This window comes from Danaus plexippus (assembly GCF_018135715.1).
Source record: "Danaus plexippus chromosome 16 unlocalized genomic scaffold, MEX_DaPlex mxdp_31, whole genome shotgun sequence".
Classification (NCBI taxonomy): Eukaryota; Metazoa; Arthropoda; class Insecta; order Lepidoptera; family Nymphalidae; genus Danaus; species Danaus plexippus.
In genome coordinates this window covers 921,888-943,550 of record NW_026869852.1, presented here as the reverse complement: position 1 = coordinate 943,550, position 21,663 = coordinate 921,888, and the positions used below count along the sequence as shown (strand labels likewise).

General features: G+C 32.3%; 2 protein-coding genes across 2 annotated transcripts; both read left to right on the top strand.

The window, feature by feature from the left end:
* The first annotated feature begins 792 nt into the window (after positions 1 to 792).
* LOC116772016 (uncharacterized) lies at positions 793 to 9,586 on the top strand. Its single transcript, XM_061528268.1, has 20 exons — positions 793 to 934; positions 1,075 to 1,245; positions 1,408 to 1,649; positions 1,879 to 1,996; positions 2,148 to 2,215; positions 2,294 to 2,418; positions 2,723 to 2,858; positions 3,664 to 3,779; positions 4,472 to 4,625; positions 4,723 to 4,857; positions 5,238 to 5,363; positions 5,831 to 5,918; positions 6,095 to 6,216; positions 6,578 to 6,801; positions 6,907 to 6,981; positions 7,065 to 7,093; positions 7,183 to 7,250; positions 7,317 to 7,465; positions 7,537 to 7,648; positions 7,767 to 9,586. Exons 1-20 carry the CDS (start codon positions 793 to 795, stop codon positions 7,824 to 7,826), a joined length of 2,460 nt encoding a protein of 819 aa, XP_061384252.1. The 3' UTR covers positions 7,827 to 9,586.
* Positions 9,587 to 10,422: 836 nt separating this feature from the next.
* Positions 10,423 to 19,715, top strand: LOC116771664 (transitional endoplasmic reticulum ATPase TER94). The gene is made up of 15 exons (XM_032663557.2): positions 10,423 to 10,582; positions 10,865 to 10,970; positions 12,396 to 12,649; positions 12,981 to 13,173; positions 13,625 to 13,835; positions 14,122 to 14,334; positions 14,730 to 14,923; positions 15,225 to 15,389; positions 15,670 to 15,877; positions 16,207 to 16,334; positions 17,001 to 17,166; positions 17,475 to 17,644; positions 17,832 to 17,969; positions 18,325 to 18,479; positions 18,821 to 19,715. The coding sequence occupies exons 1-15, from the start codon at positions 10,566 to 10,568 to the stop codon at positions 18,918 to 18,920; spliced, it is 2,418 nt and encodes an 805-aa protein (XP_032519448.1). The 5' UTR covers positions 10,423 to 10,565; the 3' UTR covers positions 18,921 to 19,715.
* Positions 19,716 to 21,663: the final 1,948 nt, after the last annotated feature.

The window sequence follows — 21,663 nt, the reverse complement described above, 5'->3', positions numbered from 1 at the left end:
GCTGTTTAGAATCAATAATATTAATCGTAAAATGTTGAAATTATTAATTCTAAACACTGCTGAAGAACTAAATGAAGGGGAATAACGATATTACAAATGAGAGCAAGTTATGAGCCAAAGGGTAAAACACAGCAACACGTGTTGCTAAAGGATGTATAATCATGAATACATGAAGATTTAATTTACTAGCGTGTTAAAAATTACTTGTGTATGTTCCGGGGGTTAGAATCAATTAAAGGTTACTTTTAGTTAATCCAGAGGGAACGTTCCTTTTTAAAATGAACATAAACATACGTGCAATTGTAAAACAAACATGATTTTCCACAAACTCCTTTAGGAGTATTTCTCACTAACTAAAGTTTATTTCATACAATTCAATTATAACTATAAGTTAATGAGTTTATAAGTAAATTTAAGTTTGGAAATATTTAAAGAATCATATATTTTCGTAATTATCGCTTTTTTTTTTAAAAAAAAGGTTGTTTCATTATTTATTATTCTATTGGAAAAATATTATTATTTCTAAAAAATAAAATGGATATATTTAAGCGACTTCCCCTATTCGTATCTAGGCAACGATGGGTAGTATTACGTAAACAAACGCGGGCCTACCACAGAGCATGTAATAAACACCTATTAGTTTTGTCCCCGGGTATTTCTAGTAAATTTCGCATAATACAACTGTTTTATGGTGGAGACGGGCAGTACTTCCTTATTATCTTTCAAAGTAAAAAGGAAATGTGTACATCTAAGTAGACGTTATCATCCGTAATCTGTTGCTTGGAAAATAAAATGTTTTTTGTTTTGATCATATTAAATGCCGTACACGGTTTCAAAGTGCCTGGTAATTGTGGTATTGGACACTTTTATGAACCAAGCTTGATGGATTGCCTGGCTTGTCCCGCTAATGCATCTCTGGTCACGTCAACCGATGGTGAGATTTATCATTTTATTGCATAAGAGCCAATAGTGTAACTCGCTGAAATAAATGCCTTTCACAATATTTTTTAAATATAGAATAACTGTTTTGAAAAAGTATGTTTATAATATTTAAGTGGCTGTTGTTGGTTTCAGGGTTTGGGTGTTCCTGTTCGGAGCATAGCGTTCCGAGCGGCATATCAAAATGCAAACCATGTAATATAACAGAAATTGTCTCAAGCGATGGGAATTCTTGTGTTTCTCGTAGATGCCAGAGTTCTGCCGGCCGTATTGTTTGTAGGAAATGTCCTAATGATTACATTTCGGGTAAAAATGTCTTTAGGTAGTAATGTTTTTTGCGAAATATAAATATCTATAAAATAATAAAAAAAATTCAATTTTATATTTTTCTTGCTTTCGTAAGTTATTGTCTTTTTAATAGATTACATATTTTAATTCTTTAATCGTGTGTTATTTTTTTGATTTCAGTGACTCAAAATTTTGACGGATCTCCCATGAAGGAGGTTCAATGTGTAAAATGTGCCCGCCGTTATAAAGCTGTAAACAATCGTTGCGTTTGGTGTGAAGCGTGTTCTTGTAAGAAATATGAAATAGTAGTTAAAGGAAATTGTATACCAAGGAAATACGTTCTAGACAGACCTAAGTACTCGGAAAACATATTACATCCAGACGAAGTTTTAGAATTTATAAAATTGGAATATTTATGTACTGTGAGTATTGAAACTTTCCATAAACTACTAACATTTTAATATAATAAACGAATAAATAAGAGAAAAAACATTTATAGTGTCGTTTCATAACTTAATTTTTTTTATGTTAAGCACCTACTATTAGTTATCGAATTACACACATAAACATATATATATTTGTTAGTTGTCTCTATTAATATCCGTGTTAATTTATTAAACGTTTTATAAAATTAGCATTTATTTATTCTAGAAACAAGACTACCGTGCGTGTCGTAGTTTAGCGAGCGTCTGTGTCCGCAATCATTATACTTACCATCCAGCCGGTCCCTGTAGACTCTGGATACAAAGTAATTTGACCAGCTTTAAAGGTAAACTAGAATTTACATAAATTTTTTAACAACTTTCCGCTTAAATTACGAATTTTATGAAACGTTACAGAAGTTCTGCCGACGTCATTAAGTTAAATTTTGACTCGTCAATTCAAATCAGTGCTTTATACCTTTAAATTCTTATTTATAGGTTTGCCATTACTTACTACTGACGACTTCAAAAACAATAAGGCAGATTTAGCGTTGCCTCTTTCTATGGTGAGATTATTATTCATGTGTAATATTTTTAAATTTAGAAATAACATTTTATTAAGATGTAACGTAAAATATTTCTAGAAAACTTTAGACTTAACTCTGGCAACACATACATCCGGCGGAGGATTTAAAATTTTTCAGAACACTAACAAACTTTTTCAAAAATGTTTACCCTCTATGAAAATTAAAATAGGCGCTTATTTTAGGTAAGTTTATATTATTTTTTTACATGTCGGGCCTAATATGAGTTTGTATGATAGAATGTTACTAGAATTAAAAATCCGTTTAGCTTATTATATTTTGATAAAGATTTTTGTGATATCCAATCATATTCAAAAATATATGATCGAAGTTTTCACTTTAGGGTTTCCATGTATAAAAAATATATTATTAGTTCCATTAAAAATAAATGCTGTAATAATCTCTACAGTATACTATTTATTGATTTTACAATATGAGATTAGTGAACAGGATAGTAACATTAATGTTTTTTTTTCATTTATATTTTAGACGTGAATGTGTAAGAAATGTATCAGAAGTGTTTTCCACGGACTATGGTGATATTTTTGAGATTTATGTACAATATAAAGAAACACTTAAATCCCTTCCAATAGTCATACGGAAGCCTAGCGGCTATTACGTCGATGTATGTATTTTTTATAATCAAAATATAAATAGTAACATAAATTAAATATAGAATGCTAGACACCTCCTGAGGTATGTGAGCGGCTGGACGTGGTAAGTAATTACGTGTTAAATTAACCTATTTTGTCATAATACAACAGTTCGAGACAGTTTCTACCTAACCCACAAGATGTTGATATCCTAGAATAGGTCCGACAATACTACAACAAATATATTTTTTTTTGTCTCAAGGGAAAAGCGACTAGACCAGTTTGAAGTACATACATACAAAAAATAAACAAAAGAATTTAAGTTTGAAGTTCGTTTTTAAAAAAAATATTGTATTTTCTTCACGAACCCGCCTACAAAGTTTTCAACTAAAACAACGCAAAAATCTATTTTTATTACTTTTTAAAATTACTAATGTATTTACTTCTGTATATAAATATTAAACCATTTTTGTTCTCATAGTATTTATAATTTTTGTTACTTTTAAATGCTTGTTTATTTTTGTTTAGCTCTTAAATTAAAAAATGTAATATAAAATTTTACCCGTCACATTAAGAAGATGAATTTAGACTTGCTTATCCTTAGATTTATTTGTTCTCAAATACCTCGTGTGCGTATATATCTGTGCGTAATACCTCGAAGTAAGTCGCGGCCTTCCGTCTCACCGCTCACATAAAACAGGAGGTAACTAACTCAATCGTGAGGACTATAATGTTAACATTTTAATATACTAATTTGATGAATTTAATCTACTTAATGACGTCATCGGGGATTCAAAGACGTAATATTTAATTAATTCTTTGTATTCGTGTTTGTAGAGAAGGTCGTGGTCTTCTAATAAGTTTAGAAAGTTTTTTTTAATAAACAAATTTCTTTCCACTACAACGAATACAACGAGCACGGTGTACTTAAGAAATATACTTTTAAGTGTGAGGTAAGAAAATAGATATTAATAAGCAAAAATTTGTATGATATGGAAGCCGTATATGTTATATTTACCAACAATTTTTCTCTTTAATAATCAAGTTAAGATTTCTCGCGTCATTTGACTTCGTTGTCGTGAAGTTCGAGGTTCGTTTATTGGAAACAACAATATTTTTTACAACTGTTTTTCATCTGCTAACATATAGTATATAATGAGATCTAAGAGTTTCCCGAGTTTTATTAATTTAAATGAAACTAATATTCGGATATACTACGCGTGCTTTATTCTTGTAAAAAACTTCATACTCCCGACGTTTCGGTTACTTGTCAGCAACCGTGATCCCGGGCAGACGAGATGTAAATGTCTGTCAGTTGGTCCTGCTATTTATCATTTACCGCCATCGATATAATATAATGATAAATATAGTATATAATGTATGTAGTTCTCGTTCAATGTCAACTCTGATTTCTTTTAAAATTATATTTAGATTAAGTGCTCTCAACGAAAGTGAATTGAAATCGTTGAACATACTAATAAATAAAGAAAAGTATGTTATAAAAGTATAGAGAAATTTTCGTCCCAAAAAAATAAGCCGCAAAACCTCTACTAATAGGACATTATAATAATCACTATAGAAAAAATACCGCGACAACAATGTTCTTGTTAAAAATAAATGCAAAGCTTTAAATTCGTATTTCCAGAATTGATCGCGATGTCTATAGTGAAGGTGCTTTAAAAGTTCAGTTACTTCTAGAGATTCAATATGCTTTAAAACATCCATCATCCGATACTATCACAACATCGATGATAGTGGAACATCAAATGCCTGACGCCGGGGTGACAACTAACTTGGAAGTAAGAGGAATCGTGTAAAAAATAAGTTACAAGTAAAGAATCTTTCTTGGAAGTCACTATTTTAGGCGCATTATTGATTTCTGTATTCAATCCGTAGATATCAGGAGCTGTGTTATCATCGATCTTTGTGGTTTATAGTTTAGTTCAATGGCGAGGGGCCACGCGTCGTGGGGCAAAACACTTCATAATAGTGCCTTTATTTTGTGGTTATGTGGCCGATGCTCTTTATATTGTGAGTAATGTTCTCATTTCTTAAATAAATACCATTGACAATTGTGCTTATTCCATGGTAGACGTATCAAGTTTTGTGCCCAATAATTTTCTCTGATATTGGTATAACTCAAATTAAATCTTTACTATGACAAATATTTATCTCCACAAGCGGTATTCAAGCCGAGATATTTAATTCCGTAACATTCATAGCATAACTCACTATGACTTAATCAATTGAATAAACAATTTAATTGATGCGACAATTTTGAATAACTGAATTAAAGTTGGGCTGCTCGTTTGAAACAAACATTCATATATTTAAAAACAGATCGTCATAGAAGTTTCTAGAACAAATGTTTTGTAATATAACATTTATTAATTTCTTTATTATCAATTCAGGCAACGTTTATTTCATCTCTTCACGCTTTATGCTCGGAAGCTGGGACTCTCAGTGTAACTCTCCCGCTCTCAAAAGATGAAGAACATCTGATTAGATCAATGATATATGCTGTTCTTAGTATGAAGGTGATGATAAATAGGTTTTGTATCGATAGAAAAAAAATCACCAACAATTAAATATGTATTGCAGTCCATACCTTTACTATGAGTTAGCATCGTCAAACTAAACACATAAAACTTATAGTTTTTCCTTCATATGCCTAGTTTGTTTGTACCTAGTTCATTTGTATTGTTTATAAGAAAATTTAAGGATCAAAAACTGGATACACTCAGTTATTACTTTGACGACACAAATTCTTGCTATGAATATTTTTTCCACGTGGTTTTAGCTTAGGTAAAAGTTTTAAAGAAAATATTATTGACTCATTCATGTTATACTTATTTATTTCTTAACTTTTTTACTTCTTAATATAAAAGGATATAAAATATTACATTATACTTTTACTATTTATCGAAGGTTATTTATAGTAATGATTAAATATTTGCACCTTTTTTCTAAACCTTTCTCGGCGGACATCAACGATTCATTTCAGTTTCTTAAAGTTTTGTGGATACATTGGAATCAGTGTCGTTGCGAAGTTATATTCATAGATTGGTCGCAATACAATCCATTAGTACGAGGTAAATATGTCTTAATACTAATAGCCTTTTATTAATTATTAATACTTATTTACTTAATTAAAAATTAGGTTGTATATGTAATTCGTGATATTTAAAACGGATATAATTATGTTATAGAAGTAAATAATCCTTTTTTCTACTTTGTAACATATAAACTTTGACGTTTCTGTTATTAGCGCCATCTATTAAAGAGAATTATTGGAAAATAGACTTGTTGGTTTCCGAACTGATGAGTATGCAGACGAAACGTCGAGTACCTCCCAGTTATACAGTCACTATTACAGTACTTGCTTTATATGTAAGTAGTGTTGTAATGCTTATGATGTATCAGAACATATAATAAACACTGAAACTTCGGTTAAAATTTATTGTTAAAGGTTATTTTAAAAGTTGTTTCTTTGTGACTACTTATTTTTAGGTTAAAATGTGTTTACGTTTAAAAGTTTTCATCTCGCTAAATTTGTGATTTTGAAAGGGTATATTTTTTTTTTTTATTTAACGTGCTTACAATGATAGTCAATTTTAAAACTAAACATCTAAGCTATCACGAACATCATTAATGTTACTTAAAAATTTTCTTTTACCAAATCGTAAAGAATGACGTCATACCTATATATGTATGTATATGTCATTGATACATATTATATTGCAATTTCTAGCTCCTGAACCAATATGAATCTTACCCGTCAAACAGTCAAGGTTATAAATGGGTAATGGCAACATTGGTTTGGTGGATCTTCTACTGTTGTGTCTCATTGGTATTTATATTAAAAGAAAAGTTTTTTACGCCGAACACAACTAGGTTGGGCAAGCTGTGCATAAATTTAGAAATATCACTGCTGGTGTTCCAATATGAATATTATGCACATTATGTGAATGGGCGGTGAGTTTAAATTTCTTTCCTTACAAATGGAATTTTACGTGAAAATCCCTTTTAGATATTTGTTATAAATAATCATAATTTTAATAATTTAAGATTTTTTTTCAGTAATGATGATTTGGAAATGAGGTCAATATCGCATACCCTGCCACATTGTCGTCTTATTTGTTCACCACACTTGAGGTAGTAATGAAAATGTAATTGTCTGGAAAAAAAAACTGTTAAAAATATACACCAAATCTAAATATTCTTTATGGTATTTTCAGGAACGCTTTCGTTAAACTGAAAAACTCCAGTGAGTACTATTATAATCGATATATATTGTAACTATATACTTCTCCATATTTGTACTACTTTTATGAAAAAAACACAAAAAATGTTCAGGTGACTACATTGACGGCCTCGCCAATCAGACTGTTTTATCTCAATTCCTTGGAGCATTTTTTGAAAGGGTAAGACTTTTGTTATTGAAATTTAAATAAATTGAACTTAATTTTGAATTTTAAGTTTTGTTTTAGGCCTTAGATGGTCTCAGCTGGGTTGCTAATGAGAGGACGGTTTTAGAACGTTTGTTGGACATTGAACTCACAGAGCGTGAAGGCGGAAATACTAGTATTTTGCTTTACGACAATAACGTATCAATACCGTCACTATTTTCTACCACTTGGTAATTCTAACAATTTTTTTTTTACTACAAACTTGTGGTATTTCAAATAAATAAAAAAAAAATGATTTTAGGATGGGTGAAGAATGGAATCTGGCAACATTTGACGCTATGGTATTCGGTTGCATTTTAATAGCATCAGAGCAATATCTTTTAGCTGCTTTACTGACTGCTGTCGTTTGGAGGGTGATTATAATTTACAATCTAAATATTTACATAATTATAACAGACATCGTCTCGTGAAGCGTGTACGAAATCATTTTATTTGAGTAACCTGATTTTTTATGATACATATTTGTTTCAGATAAAGAAATGTATGAGAATGTTCTTTAGTTATTGGACTTATAAAGGATATTTTTACTAAGCCCCAAGTGGAAGAACCATGAAAATTATTTCTGCCTATTTTTTATATAACTGCTTATTTTCGAGTGTTTTAAGTTCAAAAGAAGACTATAAGGAAAACGTAGATCTAAAAAAAGATCACTCGGATGTTAGTGGTCAAGACATAAACGATTCTCTAATTTTAAGACCAATTATTTTAAAAACATCTCTACCGCCACGACCAGAGACGTATGGTCCTCTCTTTAATTTTCTTATAAAGGTATGTGACGTCATATTAGAAGACTTCTCGGACTCTAGAATTCCGAATTTTATGGAAATAATTGCAAAGAGTCTAAAAGGTTTTGGATCGGGCTTTCTTATGAAAATGATGATTAGAAGATTTGCCAAGGGTCTTCATATTTTATCGGCTTATAACGGTAAAATTATAAAGACAAAAGTTAAAAACTTTAAAAACATTGTATCAGAAAATAAACCAAAGAGAAAAGAGTTATTTAAAGCATTGAACTCTCTTTATAACGTAAGACAGGATATAAAAATGGATGTGTACATTTATAGATTAAAAAAATATGGACGCAAAATAAAACGTCATATCGGTAAACCGACGAGGGATGTTTTTGATATGATTTTCTATACCATTAGTAAATTAAGTGATGATGTAAAAAAAGATATTCTATTGAAATTCAATGATGCTATTACAGAATATATTAATAAAACAAAGCATTAATTGTTTTAAATGTGAAGGAAATCTGTTTACGACAAATTTGTTTATTAAATGAACGGAAACATTTGCCTTGTTCTCATTTTGTATTTCTTTTCCTCTAGCTATTAATTTTATTTTAAATTTTATCTGGAATAAAGAAGTCGTATCAATGTAAGAAAATAAAGTTATAACTAATGAGTCTTACTCCAACATAATATTTCGTCAAAAATTAAGTGTAATTAATATGTGTGTTATCAAGGCCTTTTAAATAAACTATTAAATAGTGAAACATTAAAATTACATTTCATACCGTGAAATTTACTTTTAGTTTTTCTGCTGTTATCAATGTTGCCACAGTGAAAATGTTTTTTGTATTAAGTGTCTGTATAATATTTTTAGTAAACCTAGACATCGGTTGTTCGTTAAGTATTTCGGGTCTTACAAATGTAAATAAACCCAACGAGCCATTGTTGTTACTTTCTTTTATGGAAAAGAAATCTAATGTAAGATCGGAAGGTATTTTCGAAAATTTTATACGTAGCCTTCTAGATTTGCTCACTACAACATTTCCTGAGAAAAGGTTATCAAAGTTTTGTAGAACGCTATATAAATACCTAAGTAAAGTAGAGAACAAATATGCTAGAAGGTTTGCACGACATATTCGGTTTATTAGTAAAATGTATAGAGAAGATTTAAAAAACGAATTCCTTTTTTATCGAGATGAATTTAACAAGCCAAAAGAACACAAGACAGCCTTCATTAAGGCCATGGATGCAATATTTACTCTAAAAGAACACATTTTATTTCAAGATTATATTTCCGATTTAAAAGATTATGGTACAGACGATAAACTATTTATTGACAGTGAAACGGACAAGGTCATAAATTATGTTATCATGGGTAGGATATCGAAGACAAGTGCCAGAGATCGGGATAAATTAGAAAAAATGTTGAGATCAGCTATTGAGGAATATACACGAGATAACGACAAAAGAAAATAACATTTTATATTTTTATTTTTGTTGGCTTTTTTTATTGACATTATTAATTAAAGATGTTATCACATTTTATTTTATTTTAAACCTTATTTTTTAATTTAGATTTCAGTTACTTTATATACATTACAAAGTCATTACCGTTGTATTTATCTATTTTAAAATATATTTATATTTAAAAATATATTCATTTTCCGTATATTAAAAAGAAAACAATTTGCAATATTGACATGAAAAATTCAAAACCCTTTAATTTTTCACTTGTTAGTGCTTTTAAATAAAAATACTTAAAGTATTAATCATCAAAATATTTTAAAAGTATGGAAATTGTTTAAATATTTAATATTGTAAAAATATAATAAAACATTCTACTATGACAACCTCCTTGTTGGCGATTACCAGTCCGGACTGATTCACATAATGATATTTAATACTTTCGCGAGTATTCATTTAAATGAAACTAATATTTTTCGGATTATTACGCATATTTTATTTAAAAAAAACAAGGTTTCATTGCAGTGATTACAGTTGCTGCAAAGTAACCGAAACGTCGGGAGTATGTAGTTTTTTAAAATAATAAAATACTCGTAGTTATCCGAAAATAATTTAGTTTCATTTAAACCTCCTGATTATTTATCAATAAATAAATAAATATATTTTAACCCAAACACATACGTCCAATTTTGTAAAAAAAACCTTTTATAACCTTTAAAAAAAATGAACAAATATATTTCAACTTTTTTATTTATACCTTTGGCCGAACAATTAATTTAAAAAGATTGAAGAACAATATAGATAAAAAAATAATTTAAACTTTTTATATTACTTTATAAAATAATATATTTTAATAATTACGCGACATCTATAAAATAGTGTCGAGAATGAAAACAAAAATGTTTTAGCATAGATATAAAATAATTTGGCAACACTAACGTTATCGATATAGAACAAATGAAATACGGCAACGTCACGCAAAGCAGACTCATGAAGTGTTGAAGAGTGATTATACATTCGACAGTACAAATAATTATTAAATTTACGAATTTTAACTTTATTTAGTGAGAAAATGGCAGATAATAAGAGGTGAGAGTATTAACACATCATTGATGTATAAATGAAAGTGGTTTTATGGCTAAATAATGAAAAAATCAAATATCATGGAAACCAATTTTCGAAATTGGCTTGTCATCATGTCTTACATTACAGAAGAACTTGATATTTATTATGTCTCAGTGTCAAAAATCATTGCGATATAAATGTTTTGTTGCAAATATGCTAATAAATCAATTGATATATTGACTTTCTGTATAAGTTGTTGCATTTAGTTTCGCCCGGCGTCATAACTGATTTGTGTCATTCGTTTAGCCCTGATGATCTTTCTACCGCGATCCTGCGCCGTAAAGACAGGCCCAATCGTCTGATCGTCGAGGAGGCCGTCAGTGATGATAACTCGGTCGTCGCCCTATCACAGGTGAGTTCTTTGTTCCGACTCTTAATGATGTTAAACAGAAGGGGACGCTATACAACCGCAACGCATTTAACAGTTACCTACAGGATTTATATAGCAATAATTTATATAGCTTTTTTTTTGTTTTATTATATGTAATAACATATTCAGTATTTTCTTGGTGCTAATTTACTCTAACTCCATTGGAGATTCCTCTTAATTTTTAAATAACAACGGAACTGTCAAATGTTCATGAACCATATTTATAATCAAAACCAAATGTATATATCTTATGTATTTTGTCAGAATGCTGTAATTCTATATTACTCAGCATCAAAAAATGCTGACTAAGTATGGTGCAACTCCGAGGAGTATCTATTTTTACCTAAAGTTCCTCAAATGTTGACTAGAAATATTGTAAAGTTAATGAAATTAAAATTATACAAGCATTTTAAAAATATTTTGATATGTGTATTTATTATAATGATTGTTACTTAAATATTTTTGAGGTTAAAATAGCAGTATCGCTTTACTGAAAATTCACCAAATTGTAAAGCTTTGATGAACTTTCGGGATATAAAAGTAAAGACTTAAAGAAACATGCCTAGCAACTGAATGATCTTCTAGGTCGTTGACCACGCAGCTATTAAATCTGTTTATGTGAAGCAAATAGATAATTTTACAATACATTAAATACTTGAAGATTTCCTTGAATTTATAAATATACAATTTTATGCTCAATTATACTCACAATTTTAGTATACAAATTCGAATTCTGTAACAATTATTTCATATAATCATAGCACACAGTCATTGGTGTCCTACATTCTCCCTCCAGATTGCTTTATCCCTCCTATATCGGAAAACTATTTTTATGTGGTTGATCCCTTATTAATCATGAAATGTTTGGGTAACAATGTTTCTTATTGGGTCTGCTAAGTCAAATGTTATTTTCTTAACATGACTTAAAATTTTTTTGTTCTTACGCAGCCAATGACTTATTTTACATTAAATTTATTTTGCTATTAATTTTTTTAACTATATACCTATGATGCTAGTTGATAGTATATATTGTATAAGGCTTTACAATTCTTTGACTAATTATCAACAATTTAAAATTTTATTTATTTTTTAAATGCAAAGTCCAAATACGCTGAGTGAAGTAAAATAACAACATTCATAACAATGTTAATATAAGTATTTAATATTATGCTCAGGATACATAGCATACAGTGAAGGTGAACTATAGTTACTTGGTTTCTAGTAAATTATTTACATTTTTGTACCGAATAACACAGCATTTTTCTAGCTCAAATTATTATTATTTTTTCACATGAAACAAATGTACATTAAACCTAAACTATGAACATTAACATAGAGAAATAAAACCTTTTTTTTATTTATGTTCAAAGTTTAATCTTTATAGTAAAATAATATAATATGTACCAGGGGAAAATGGAGCAGCTACAGTTATTCCGCGGTGACACTGTACTGCTTAAGGGCAAGCGTCGCAAGGAAACTGTATGCATCGTGCTCTCAGATGACAACTGCCCCGATGAGAAGATACGTATGAACCGTGTAGTTAGGAACAATCTGCGCGTTCGTTTGTCAGATGTGGTGTCTATAGCACCCTGTCCGTCAGTCAAATACGGCAAGCGTGTCCACATACTTCCAATTGATGATTCTGTTGAAGGCCTCACCGGGTTAGTACTATGTGCTTATTAATAAAAAAAAAAAAACAGTCATTCTTCCCCTTAAAAAAATTAAGAGTAAGTCTTTTTCTCATAACTGATTTTTAAATTTGTAATCAAACATTAATGCATTAATTTTGTTTAACACGTTCATCTTAATATTTTTTGCAGTTTATCTTACGTTAACATAATTTTCATATTTCGAATAAAATATTGATAAATTTATCTTTTTATTATCACAAGTATTACATTTTCATCTCTTGTCTCTAATGTAAAAATCATATAATTCATAACAAATTATGAAATTAAAAAAACTATGACATAAATATTTTTTTTTCTACAGTAATCTATTTGAGGTGTACTTGAAGCCTTACTTCATGGAGGCCTACCGTCCGATTCACCGTGACGACACGTTCATGGTGCGCGGTGGCATGAGAGCTGTGGAGTTCAAGGTGGTGGAGACAGACCCCGCTCCTTACTGTATCGTGGCCCCCGACACCGTCATTCATTGCGAAGGGGAACCTATTAAACGAGAAGTAAGTACAGATATCGCCCATACTATATATATATATATATATATACACACACCTAGAACGGATTTTTTTGTTTTTAATTATGTAAATGAAAATAAATACAGTTTTAGTCCAGTAAAAGCAGTCTAAGTCTCACTTTACTTTGAGTTATCTGACAGTGAGGGATTGTCGAGATGGAGTAAAAAGCTCTAGTTTTTATATTACAAACAGATACTTAATACAGCTTTGCCAGTATAAACAGTGTCCATTGTTTATTTTTTTTTTAATTCGTTCTTTTTTTATTTATCTGAAGTTGTTTAGAGCATAGCATAGTAAAACAAAAAACATACTTCGTCCGTTTGCCACTACTACTATTATATTAATTTAGTAAATTTTTTGCTGTTAGTCGTATTTTGTATCTACAATCAGCAAATTTAATGAAATGCGAGTGTTCTAAATGCAATTTAATGAACAGGAAGAGGAAGAAGCTCTCAACGCTGTCGGCTACGATGATATCGGCGGTTGTCGCAAGCAGTTGGCACAGATCAAGGAGATGGTGGAGCTGCCCCTGCGGCATCCCTCGCTGTTCAAAGCTATTGGTGTGAAACCTCCGCGCGGCATCCTCATGTACGGCCCCCCGGGGACAGGGAAGACGCTCATCGCTAGAGCCGTCGCCAATGAGACCGGTAACCATTTCACCTTTTTTATATATAATATTAGGTATATAGAAAAAAAACAGCAAATGAACCAAAATCCAAATTATTTAAATAAAATTCATATAAATAAAAGGGTTTTTTATTGATATGAAATAAAAATAATATGTAGAAATTTGAGTGAGGTCCTCCATACTTGAGATATTTACTTATAATCACCTTTATTTAAAACATTATTGTTAGTAATCCTTAACTTTAGCGTTAGCAAGTTTTACGGTCTTAGCTTTGTAAGTAATACAATTTTTCTTATATACAATAGGTGCGTTCTTCTTCCTGATCAACGGCCCTGAGATCATGTCCAAGCTGGCGGGTGAATCTGAATCCAACCTGCGTAAGGCTTTCGAGGAGGCTGACAAGAATTCTCCAGCTATCATCTTCATAGATGAATTGGACGCCATCGCTCCCAAACGAGAGAAGACACACGGGGAAGTCGAAAGAAGAATCGTGTCACAGCTGCTTACTCTTATGGATGGTATATATTTTATATGTTTTTTGGAATTATTAATCGCTAACAAAACTTTTCTTCTTCACTGATTTTCATCCAGTACATGAATATTACGGAATTTGTACCTTTAAACATTTTAAAAGTTACGAAATCTCAAAACACGATGTTAAACAATAACAGTATAATGCTAATTTGTTGATCCAGGTAGAAGTGGTTAATAAAATTTTCAATGTAACATTTCCTAACAAACAGATAAAGAAATCGTTATGTCTGAATTAGTGATGGCAAGATAGAAAAAAAATATTCCCGCAGATACGAATTCGCATATATGCAAATATAAAAATGGAATTGCGGCACTTCACTATTGCCTAGTTGCAATATCAGTCCCTTTTTTTCATTACTAATGGAACACTTCTCCCCAGGTATGAAGAAGTCGTCTCACGTGATAGTAATGGCCGCCACCAACCGTCCCAACTCGATCGACCCGGCGCTGCGGCGCTTCGGACGGTTTGATCGGGAGATAGACATCGGCATCCCTGACGCCACCGGGCGGCTCGAGATACTGCGCATTCACACCAAGAATATGAAGCTTGGAGACGACGTGGACCTAGAACAGGTTCGGAATATATACATATATATATATATATATATATATAATCACACTTAGAGAATGTTATTAAATCTCGCTATTATATGTTTATGAATCTAATACAATGCTATTTAAAGATTATTTTTATGTAATAAGTTAAAAAATAATGTCACAAGCCTTATTGTATTTTGTCTTTATACTTTCATATATGGTAATTTTTTTTTTCTATTCATTCATATTTGGTGCTACTACAATAAAAAGTCTTGTACATTATCTAATAACTAAAGGTAAAGACTGGCTAAAATCCAATGTTTGACAATCATTCCAGATTGCAGCTGAATCTCACGGTCATGTGGGTGCCGATCTGGCTTCCCTGTGCTCGGAAGCAGCTCTGCAACAGATCAGAGAAAAGATGGACCTCATTGACCTGGAAGATGACCAGATTGATGCTGAAGTACTCAATTCCTTGGCTGTCTCCATGGATAACTTCCGTGTAAGTACAGCTGGATAATAATTTCTCAAAAAGTTTAAATAGTATGTAAAAAGTAATATCAAAATATATCAGATTTTAATGTTGAACTATGGAACATTAAAGTAAAAATGATTCTATTTAAAATGTCCTAGTTAAGAACAATACTCACACATCCACACAGGATAAAAGTTAACTTTTAAAGTGAACGAATGTTTTGTTATTGGATATTACAATTCATGTCTAGTCAAAAGATAACAGTAATGATCTTGTGTGTAAAACGAATGATTATAATTTCTCACAGTATGCGATGACCAAATCCTCTCCATCGGCACTCCGTGAAACTGTGGTGGAAGTGCCCAACGTAACGTGGACTGACATCGGTGGTCTCCAGAACGTTAAGCGAGAGCTTCAAGAGCTGGTGCAGTATCCCGTGGAACATCCTGACAAGTTCCTTAAGTTCGGTATGCAGCCTTCCAGGGGTGTGCTGTTCTATGGGCCGCCAGGATGTGGTACGTGTATCTCGTAGTCTATTGATATTATATTATTTACTTTCTGCGTGATAGTTATTTAAGTAACTATTCTCTTAACTTCAATATAATGATTCATTATACCACTGCATTGACTGTCACCGTGTCTAACACTACAAATTTAACTGTCATCAGGTTAGATAGTAAACAAGTTACTATTATAATATGTTTTTATTTAAAAAAATACTTATAATTTCAATTGTTAAGTGTCATGTTTTGTTTCTGTTAAAGTTCAGTATTTATATAAAGCCGAATTAAAAATTCAGTTTGAAGTAAAATTTTTATATCATTTGTTAAATATTTTTGTTCAGGTAAGACGTTGCTGGCTAAGGCGATTGCTAACGAGTGCCAAGCCAACTTCATCTCTGTCAAGGGACCGGAGTTACTCACTATGTGGTTTGGTGAATCCGAGGCCAATGTTAGAGACATCTTCGATAAGGTGAGGGTTACACTTCATCAGTGATATCCGTCCCTACAGAGAGCATTTCCCAAGGAATCTCTGTGGAGAGTGAAATTAGTATGTAATAAAAGCGTTGGTTTTTTTCAATGACTTCATATTGATAATTATAAAATAATATTAAAATAAACATTGGACCGGTCAAATTTATTCTTAGCTGATGTTCCAAACTTTATCTCTCTTAATGAAAGTAGGTCACTTCTTCCCATCTTCCTACCACAAGTATTTCCGTGTCCAAAGAATTGTCTAAACCAAAATAGAAACGTTAATAACAGCATTGCTTTAAATGTTGGTGTTTCTTAAATAACCAAGTCATATTTTGATACGTAATACATCATATTTAAACATATTTTCTATCAAATATATTTTTGTACACTTATTTAATCTTGTAATTGAAATCAGCTTACGTACACGTTTTTATATGTCGGTTTTTCAATTATAAACAACACATCCCAATCGCTTTATTCGGGAAGCAGTACTGTCAACCCGGTGCACACAAACCTCGTACTTGCACTATTTAATTTACTAACATACAACTGTTTTATTTTACTTCTTGAGGATAACGTCAGACTAAACAATAAGCAGAACTGATCTAATAATAATGAATTATTGTCGCCTTTATATAATATGTAAGTATTTCTTCCCCAGGCTCGTTCAGCGTCTCCGTGTGTGTTGTTCTTCGACGAGTTGGATTCCATCGCCAAGTCCCGCGGCGGGTCCGTGTCGGACGCCGGCGGCGCCGCCGACCGCGTCATCAACCAGATACTCACAGAGATGGACGGCATGGGCGCTAAGAAGAACGTCTTCATTATCGGTTAATATCACAACACTAAACTAGTCTAGACTGATTAAAGCTATAACTTGTTGAAAATAATCTAGCGGGGGTATACTTGTTGATAGTATTTATATATATAAGTTAAAAAATGACTTATTCACTTAGTCAATCTGAAGAGGTAATGACAAATAGAGCCAGACTGTGACTCTTTTTGTTATATTATGAAGATAAATTTTACTAAAAAGATACTCTTAGTGCTTAAATCAACACTACAATATGAATTCAACAAACGGAACATCGCTATCTGTGTTTTTCTGGTAATAAAATCTCACTGATACATGTTCTAGGTGCCACAAATCGTCCCGACATCATCGACCCGGCCATCCTCCGTCCAGGTCGTCTGGACCAGCTGATCTACATCCCTCTACCGGACGAGAAGTCCCGCGAGGCCATACTGAGGGCCAACCTACGCAAGTCGCCCATAGCTAAGGACGTTGACCTATCCTACATCGCTAAGGTACCATTGACAACTGTTTCGAACACATTTCACGTTACTGTGAATCATCAGTCAGTCCGCCGTGAAATAAGCCAGTTAAATTTAAATTACAAGTTAATTGATGAAATGTTAATGTACATCTGGAACATGAAACCTATTTTTATATGAAAACTATAATTATTGATTCAACTATTTTGTCGTACGTCAGGTGACACAGGGCTTCAGTGGCGCTGATCTGACCGAGATCTGTCAGCGCGCCTGCAAGCTCGCCATCAGACAGGCCATCGAGGCGGAGATACACCGCGAGAGGGCGCGCCAGCAGTCACAACCCGCGGCCGTCATGGATGTGAGTGATGTCATAACATTATCGTAGCCCACGTCTGAGAAGCTCACGTCTGTTACTTGATGAATGCTTTAAAGTTTTAAGATTATATGTCTGCATGAAAGTTACACGCATGTCATGACGTAGATACATTCTTATCATTGGTAATTTCACTTTTAATGATACATCTTGTAAATATTAATATTATATATACACAGAATAGAATTCTAAGAGCTGCCTTAAGCGGATCAATTAATCTTAATATCAATTATATCTTAATTATCCTTCCATCCGTCAATGGTCACTGCTGCAAAATAACACCTTTTTATTCTTCCTTACAAGACGTAGATATTTTCAAATTAAGAATGTTTCTCGTCAGATGGACGAAGAGGACCCGGTGCCGGAGATCAGCCGCGCTCACTTCGAGGAGGCGATGAAGTTCGCGAGACGTTCCGTGTCCGACAACGACATCCGCAAGTACGAGATGTTCGCGCAGACGCTGCAACAGAGCAGGGGCTTCGGCACTAACTTCAGGTACATATCATGATAACTATAAGACAACCCACCAACCAAGTTAAATACCTAACGAGAGATTACAGTGTAGTCTGCAATACACGATATTTAAATCTGTGTTCATGACTGTATTCATATATACGATAGAAGTCTGACTTCACATGTGTGAACATTTTTGTTCCATTATAGAAGAGAGTGAGAAATATCAATAGTATGCTCATTATTGAGTTACTTTAATGTTATTTTAAATAAAATATGTTGATATAAAATCATTACTAAAAGGTAGCCATCGCTCACTTTAATGTCTGCCCGGACTTCACACGATACAGTTTATATTATACAAATACTATTATTATCTTCAGATTCCCTACAAGTGGTGCGTCAGCGGGCGGGACGGGAACGTCTGGGGGTGACCAGCCCACTTTCCAGGAGGAGGGGGGTGACGATGACCTCTATAGCTAAGCTCGCCGCTCGGCTTCACCTCAGGATAACTGCCTAGCACCGACTGCCCTATAACAAGACTACGGCCCTATTAGGAACACCGTGTTACCCGATTACGTTGACGGCCTCCCTAGACCCAGACACACCGGACGAGGGCTGATTCTGATGTTACGTATCTCTATACAAATATTTAGCGATGTTATGCGACCGTTTAAGGTAATTCTTACTCGTCGCTTAGCTGTAAGATTTTTTTACATTTCCGATAAACGTTGTTTGTGGCAAAATTGTACTAGTGTTGTATATCCTTTGATATACGATAACGTTCAATCAAATAGATTAACCGGTTTTAGTCTATTATAGAACTATCTGAGAAAAATGGTGTTGCTTTTACTGATACTATTTTGCTACTCGAAATAAAATATAGTAAATGTCATTTAATCAACATTTTTGCCGTGAACAACTTTATAGTATAATGTCCTAATAGGGCCTCCGTAAATTCATCTAAGGTATCAATAGATTATAAGCGTTATCCTCGGAAACGAAGCTACACGGGTGACTGTATCTGTATCTCGATTTGTTTTTGTCCACGCAGACGTCGGTCCGACCGCCGTCCTGTTCCAAATGTGTAAATTAATTTAATTCAATCATTAGTTACATTGGCTTATATTTAGTTGATGGAGGGAGTCATCGGCATTATGCTACGGTTTATAGTAAATGTTACCTGTAACACCGGATCGTGAGTAGCGACGTCGGCCTGTGCCGGCTGACACAGAAACGCAGTGATTTTTAATTAATAAAAAGATTTTTATAATCGTATAGTGTTTTTTATTTGATTTCCTAACACTTGAGCAACTTGTGGATTTTTGGCTGAAATTTTTTAATAAAATTCTAATCATAATACGCTTAGATATAGTAACCGACACGTAACTTGGCAAGAGAATGCGATTTTTAGGTGTCATAGGAACATGTGCGATGAGGGGAAAGAGACGGGACTGGTGCGAGGGATTGGATATTCGCTCCCAAGTACACTTGCGAGCACTTAAGTTATACCCATTGTTTTTGTTATTGTTAACCATCAAGTGACCACTTCTTGTTGCACTTGGTGTACATGTGCTAAGTTATCCCCACTACCCCGAAACTATGCCTAATGCCTAAGTTACGTGCTACATGAATTTTGCCAACTATACTCTTCCAAATTTTTTCACAATGGTAACAAAAATGGCAAGATTTGATTATTACAAAAATGTCTTTAAAACAATATGTAAAAAAAAATAACATTTTACTAAAGTTTCAGCCAAGGAAAAATAACGTGTCTTAGACTTTGTTTTCTTTTAATTAAGATCATCTACGGATAATTAAAAAAATGCCAACTAAACGAAACTAATAAATAACTTAAACAAGTTAATACATGTCGGTACGTATACTGACTCGACTTTGACAAGACTTTACAGACGTCACGAGGGGCTGTAAAAGAGATTATTATTTTTGGGCCCCGTAATAATTTTGCCTTAATTTTATCTTCTGTAAGAGTAATAAGGTAAAAAAAATACCATTTAAATTAATCAAAAAGTCAAGAAAGTGAAATAAAGTTCAGGGAGTAGACTTTGTTCTATGATTTGTGGAGTTGCACACGGAATACTGATGAAATGAAAGGAAGACTGATGGCAACACTAGAACTTCTAAGTTTAAAGGTGCCTTCAATGTCGAACTGTAACAAGAAGAAAAAATAAAAGCGCGTATTTTGATAAAGTATTCTTCTGTTCAGAACCATAAAAAATCATTTTGAGGATATTTTTTCTGTCCTAGAGTAGGAAATATGAGAAAGTTGCTTAGTGGAAACACAGCCTCAAGTCGTACTCCCTTAATAAATTAACTAATATTGACAAATTGTTCCGTTGGCAACCATTAAAAATTGGATAGCATTTACTACAGTTTTCTATAAGTTTCGGCTCAATTGTAAGTTTTTATGCCATCATTATTATAATTATGTTTTTTGTTTGTTTACATCTAACTGTTATACTTTTTTAGCAAACGTTTAGACATAATCTAAAGCTAGAACGTAATTTTATGTCAATGTATGTCAAATTTTTATATTAAAACTTAGATGATTTTTCTGCTTAAATATTACATATGGCCGTGCCAACATCACCTAGGTAATAAAATAGAAAAGTTGAATAGTTTACTTATTTAATAACGACGGTTCCTACGTATATAAGGGCAAGTCAAAACACGTGGTTTACAGTAGACCGTAGTTTATATTCAACAAGCCCTAGAAATTATTCTATGATTTGTAAAACGAGGTTAATAATTAAGATAAAATAAAAAATCGTATGTCAGTATGTGAGCATAGATAATCTAAAGCCAATGATGAAATTAAAAAAAGAAGTCCATTTTCGATATGTCTTTATATACATAGGGACCGTCGATATTAGTACCTTGTGCTACATTAAAAAATGTCAAAACAGAAATTGAGATCAAATATAAAAAGAAGAAATACAGTTAAAGGGAGCGAGAGCCAAAACTAAAAACTGAAGAATACTGAATAATCGATATGTCGTGTGTTTAAGGACATCTTAAGAACAATGGTTCAATCTCATGATAGTGCTGGATATATAAGCCATGTGCTGGTGTTGAAAATCATACAAAAACCCCCTAACTGTTAAAAATATCTTCGTAAAAAATACGAAAGTACTTTTTCACGAGAATATTATGTTACAATTCGCTTTCACTTGTAATTTATAATCAAAGTTTCTGTCAGACTGGA

Excerpts from the sequence above, each read along its gene's own strand:
- LOC116772016 (XM_061528268.1), top strand. The coding sequence starts at position 793 with ATGTTTTTTGTTTTGATCATATTAAATGCCGTACACGGTTTCAAAGTG. Across the intron at positions 1,650-1,878 it reads AATTGGAATATTTATGTACT|AAACAAGACTACCGTGCGTG; the intron begins GTGAGTATTGAA and ends TATTTATTCTAG. Across the intron at positions 6,217-6,577 it reads TTACAGTACTTGCTTTATAT|CTCCTGAACCAATATGAATC; the intron begins GTAAGTAGTGTT and ends TGCAATTTCTAG.
- LOC116771664 (XM_032663557.2), top strand. Across the intron at positions 12,650-12,980 it reads TCTGTTGAAGGCCTCACCGG|TAATCTATTTGAGGTGTACT; the intron begins GTTAGTACTATG and ends TTTTTTCTACAG. Across the intron at positions 13,174-13,624 it reads GGGAACCTATTAAACGAGAA|GAAGAGGAAGAAGCTCTCAA; the intron begins GTAAGTACAGAT and ends TTTAATGAACAG.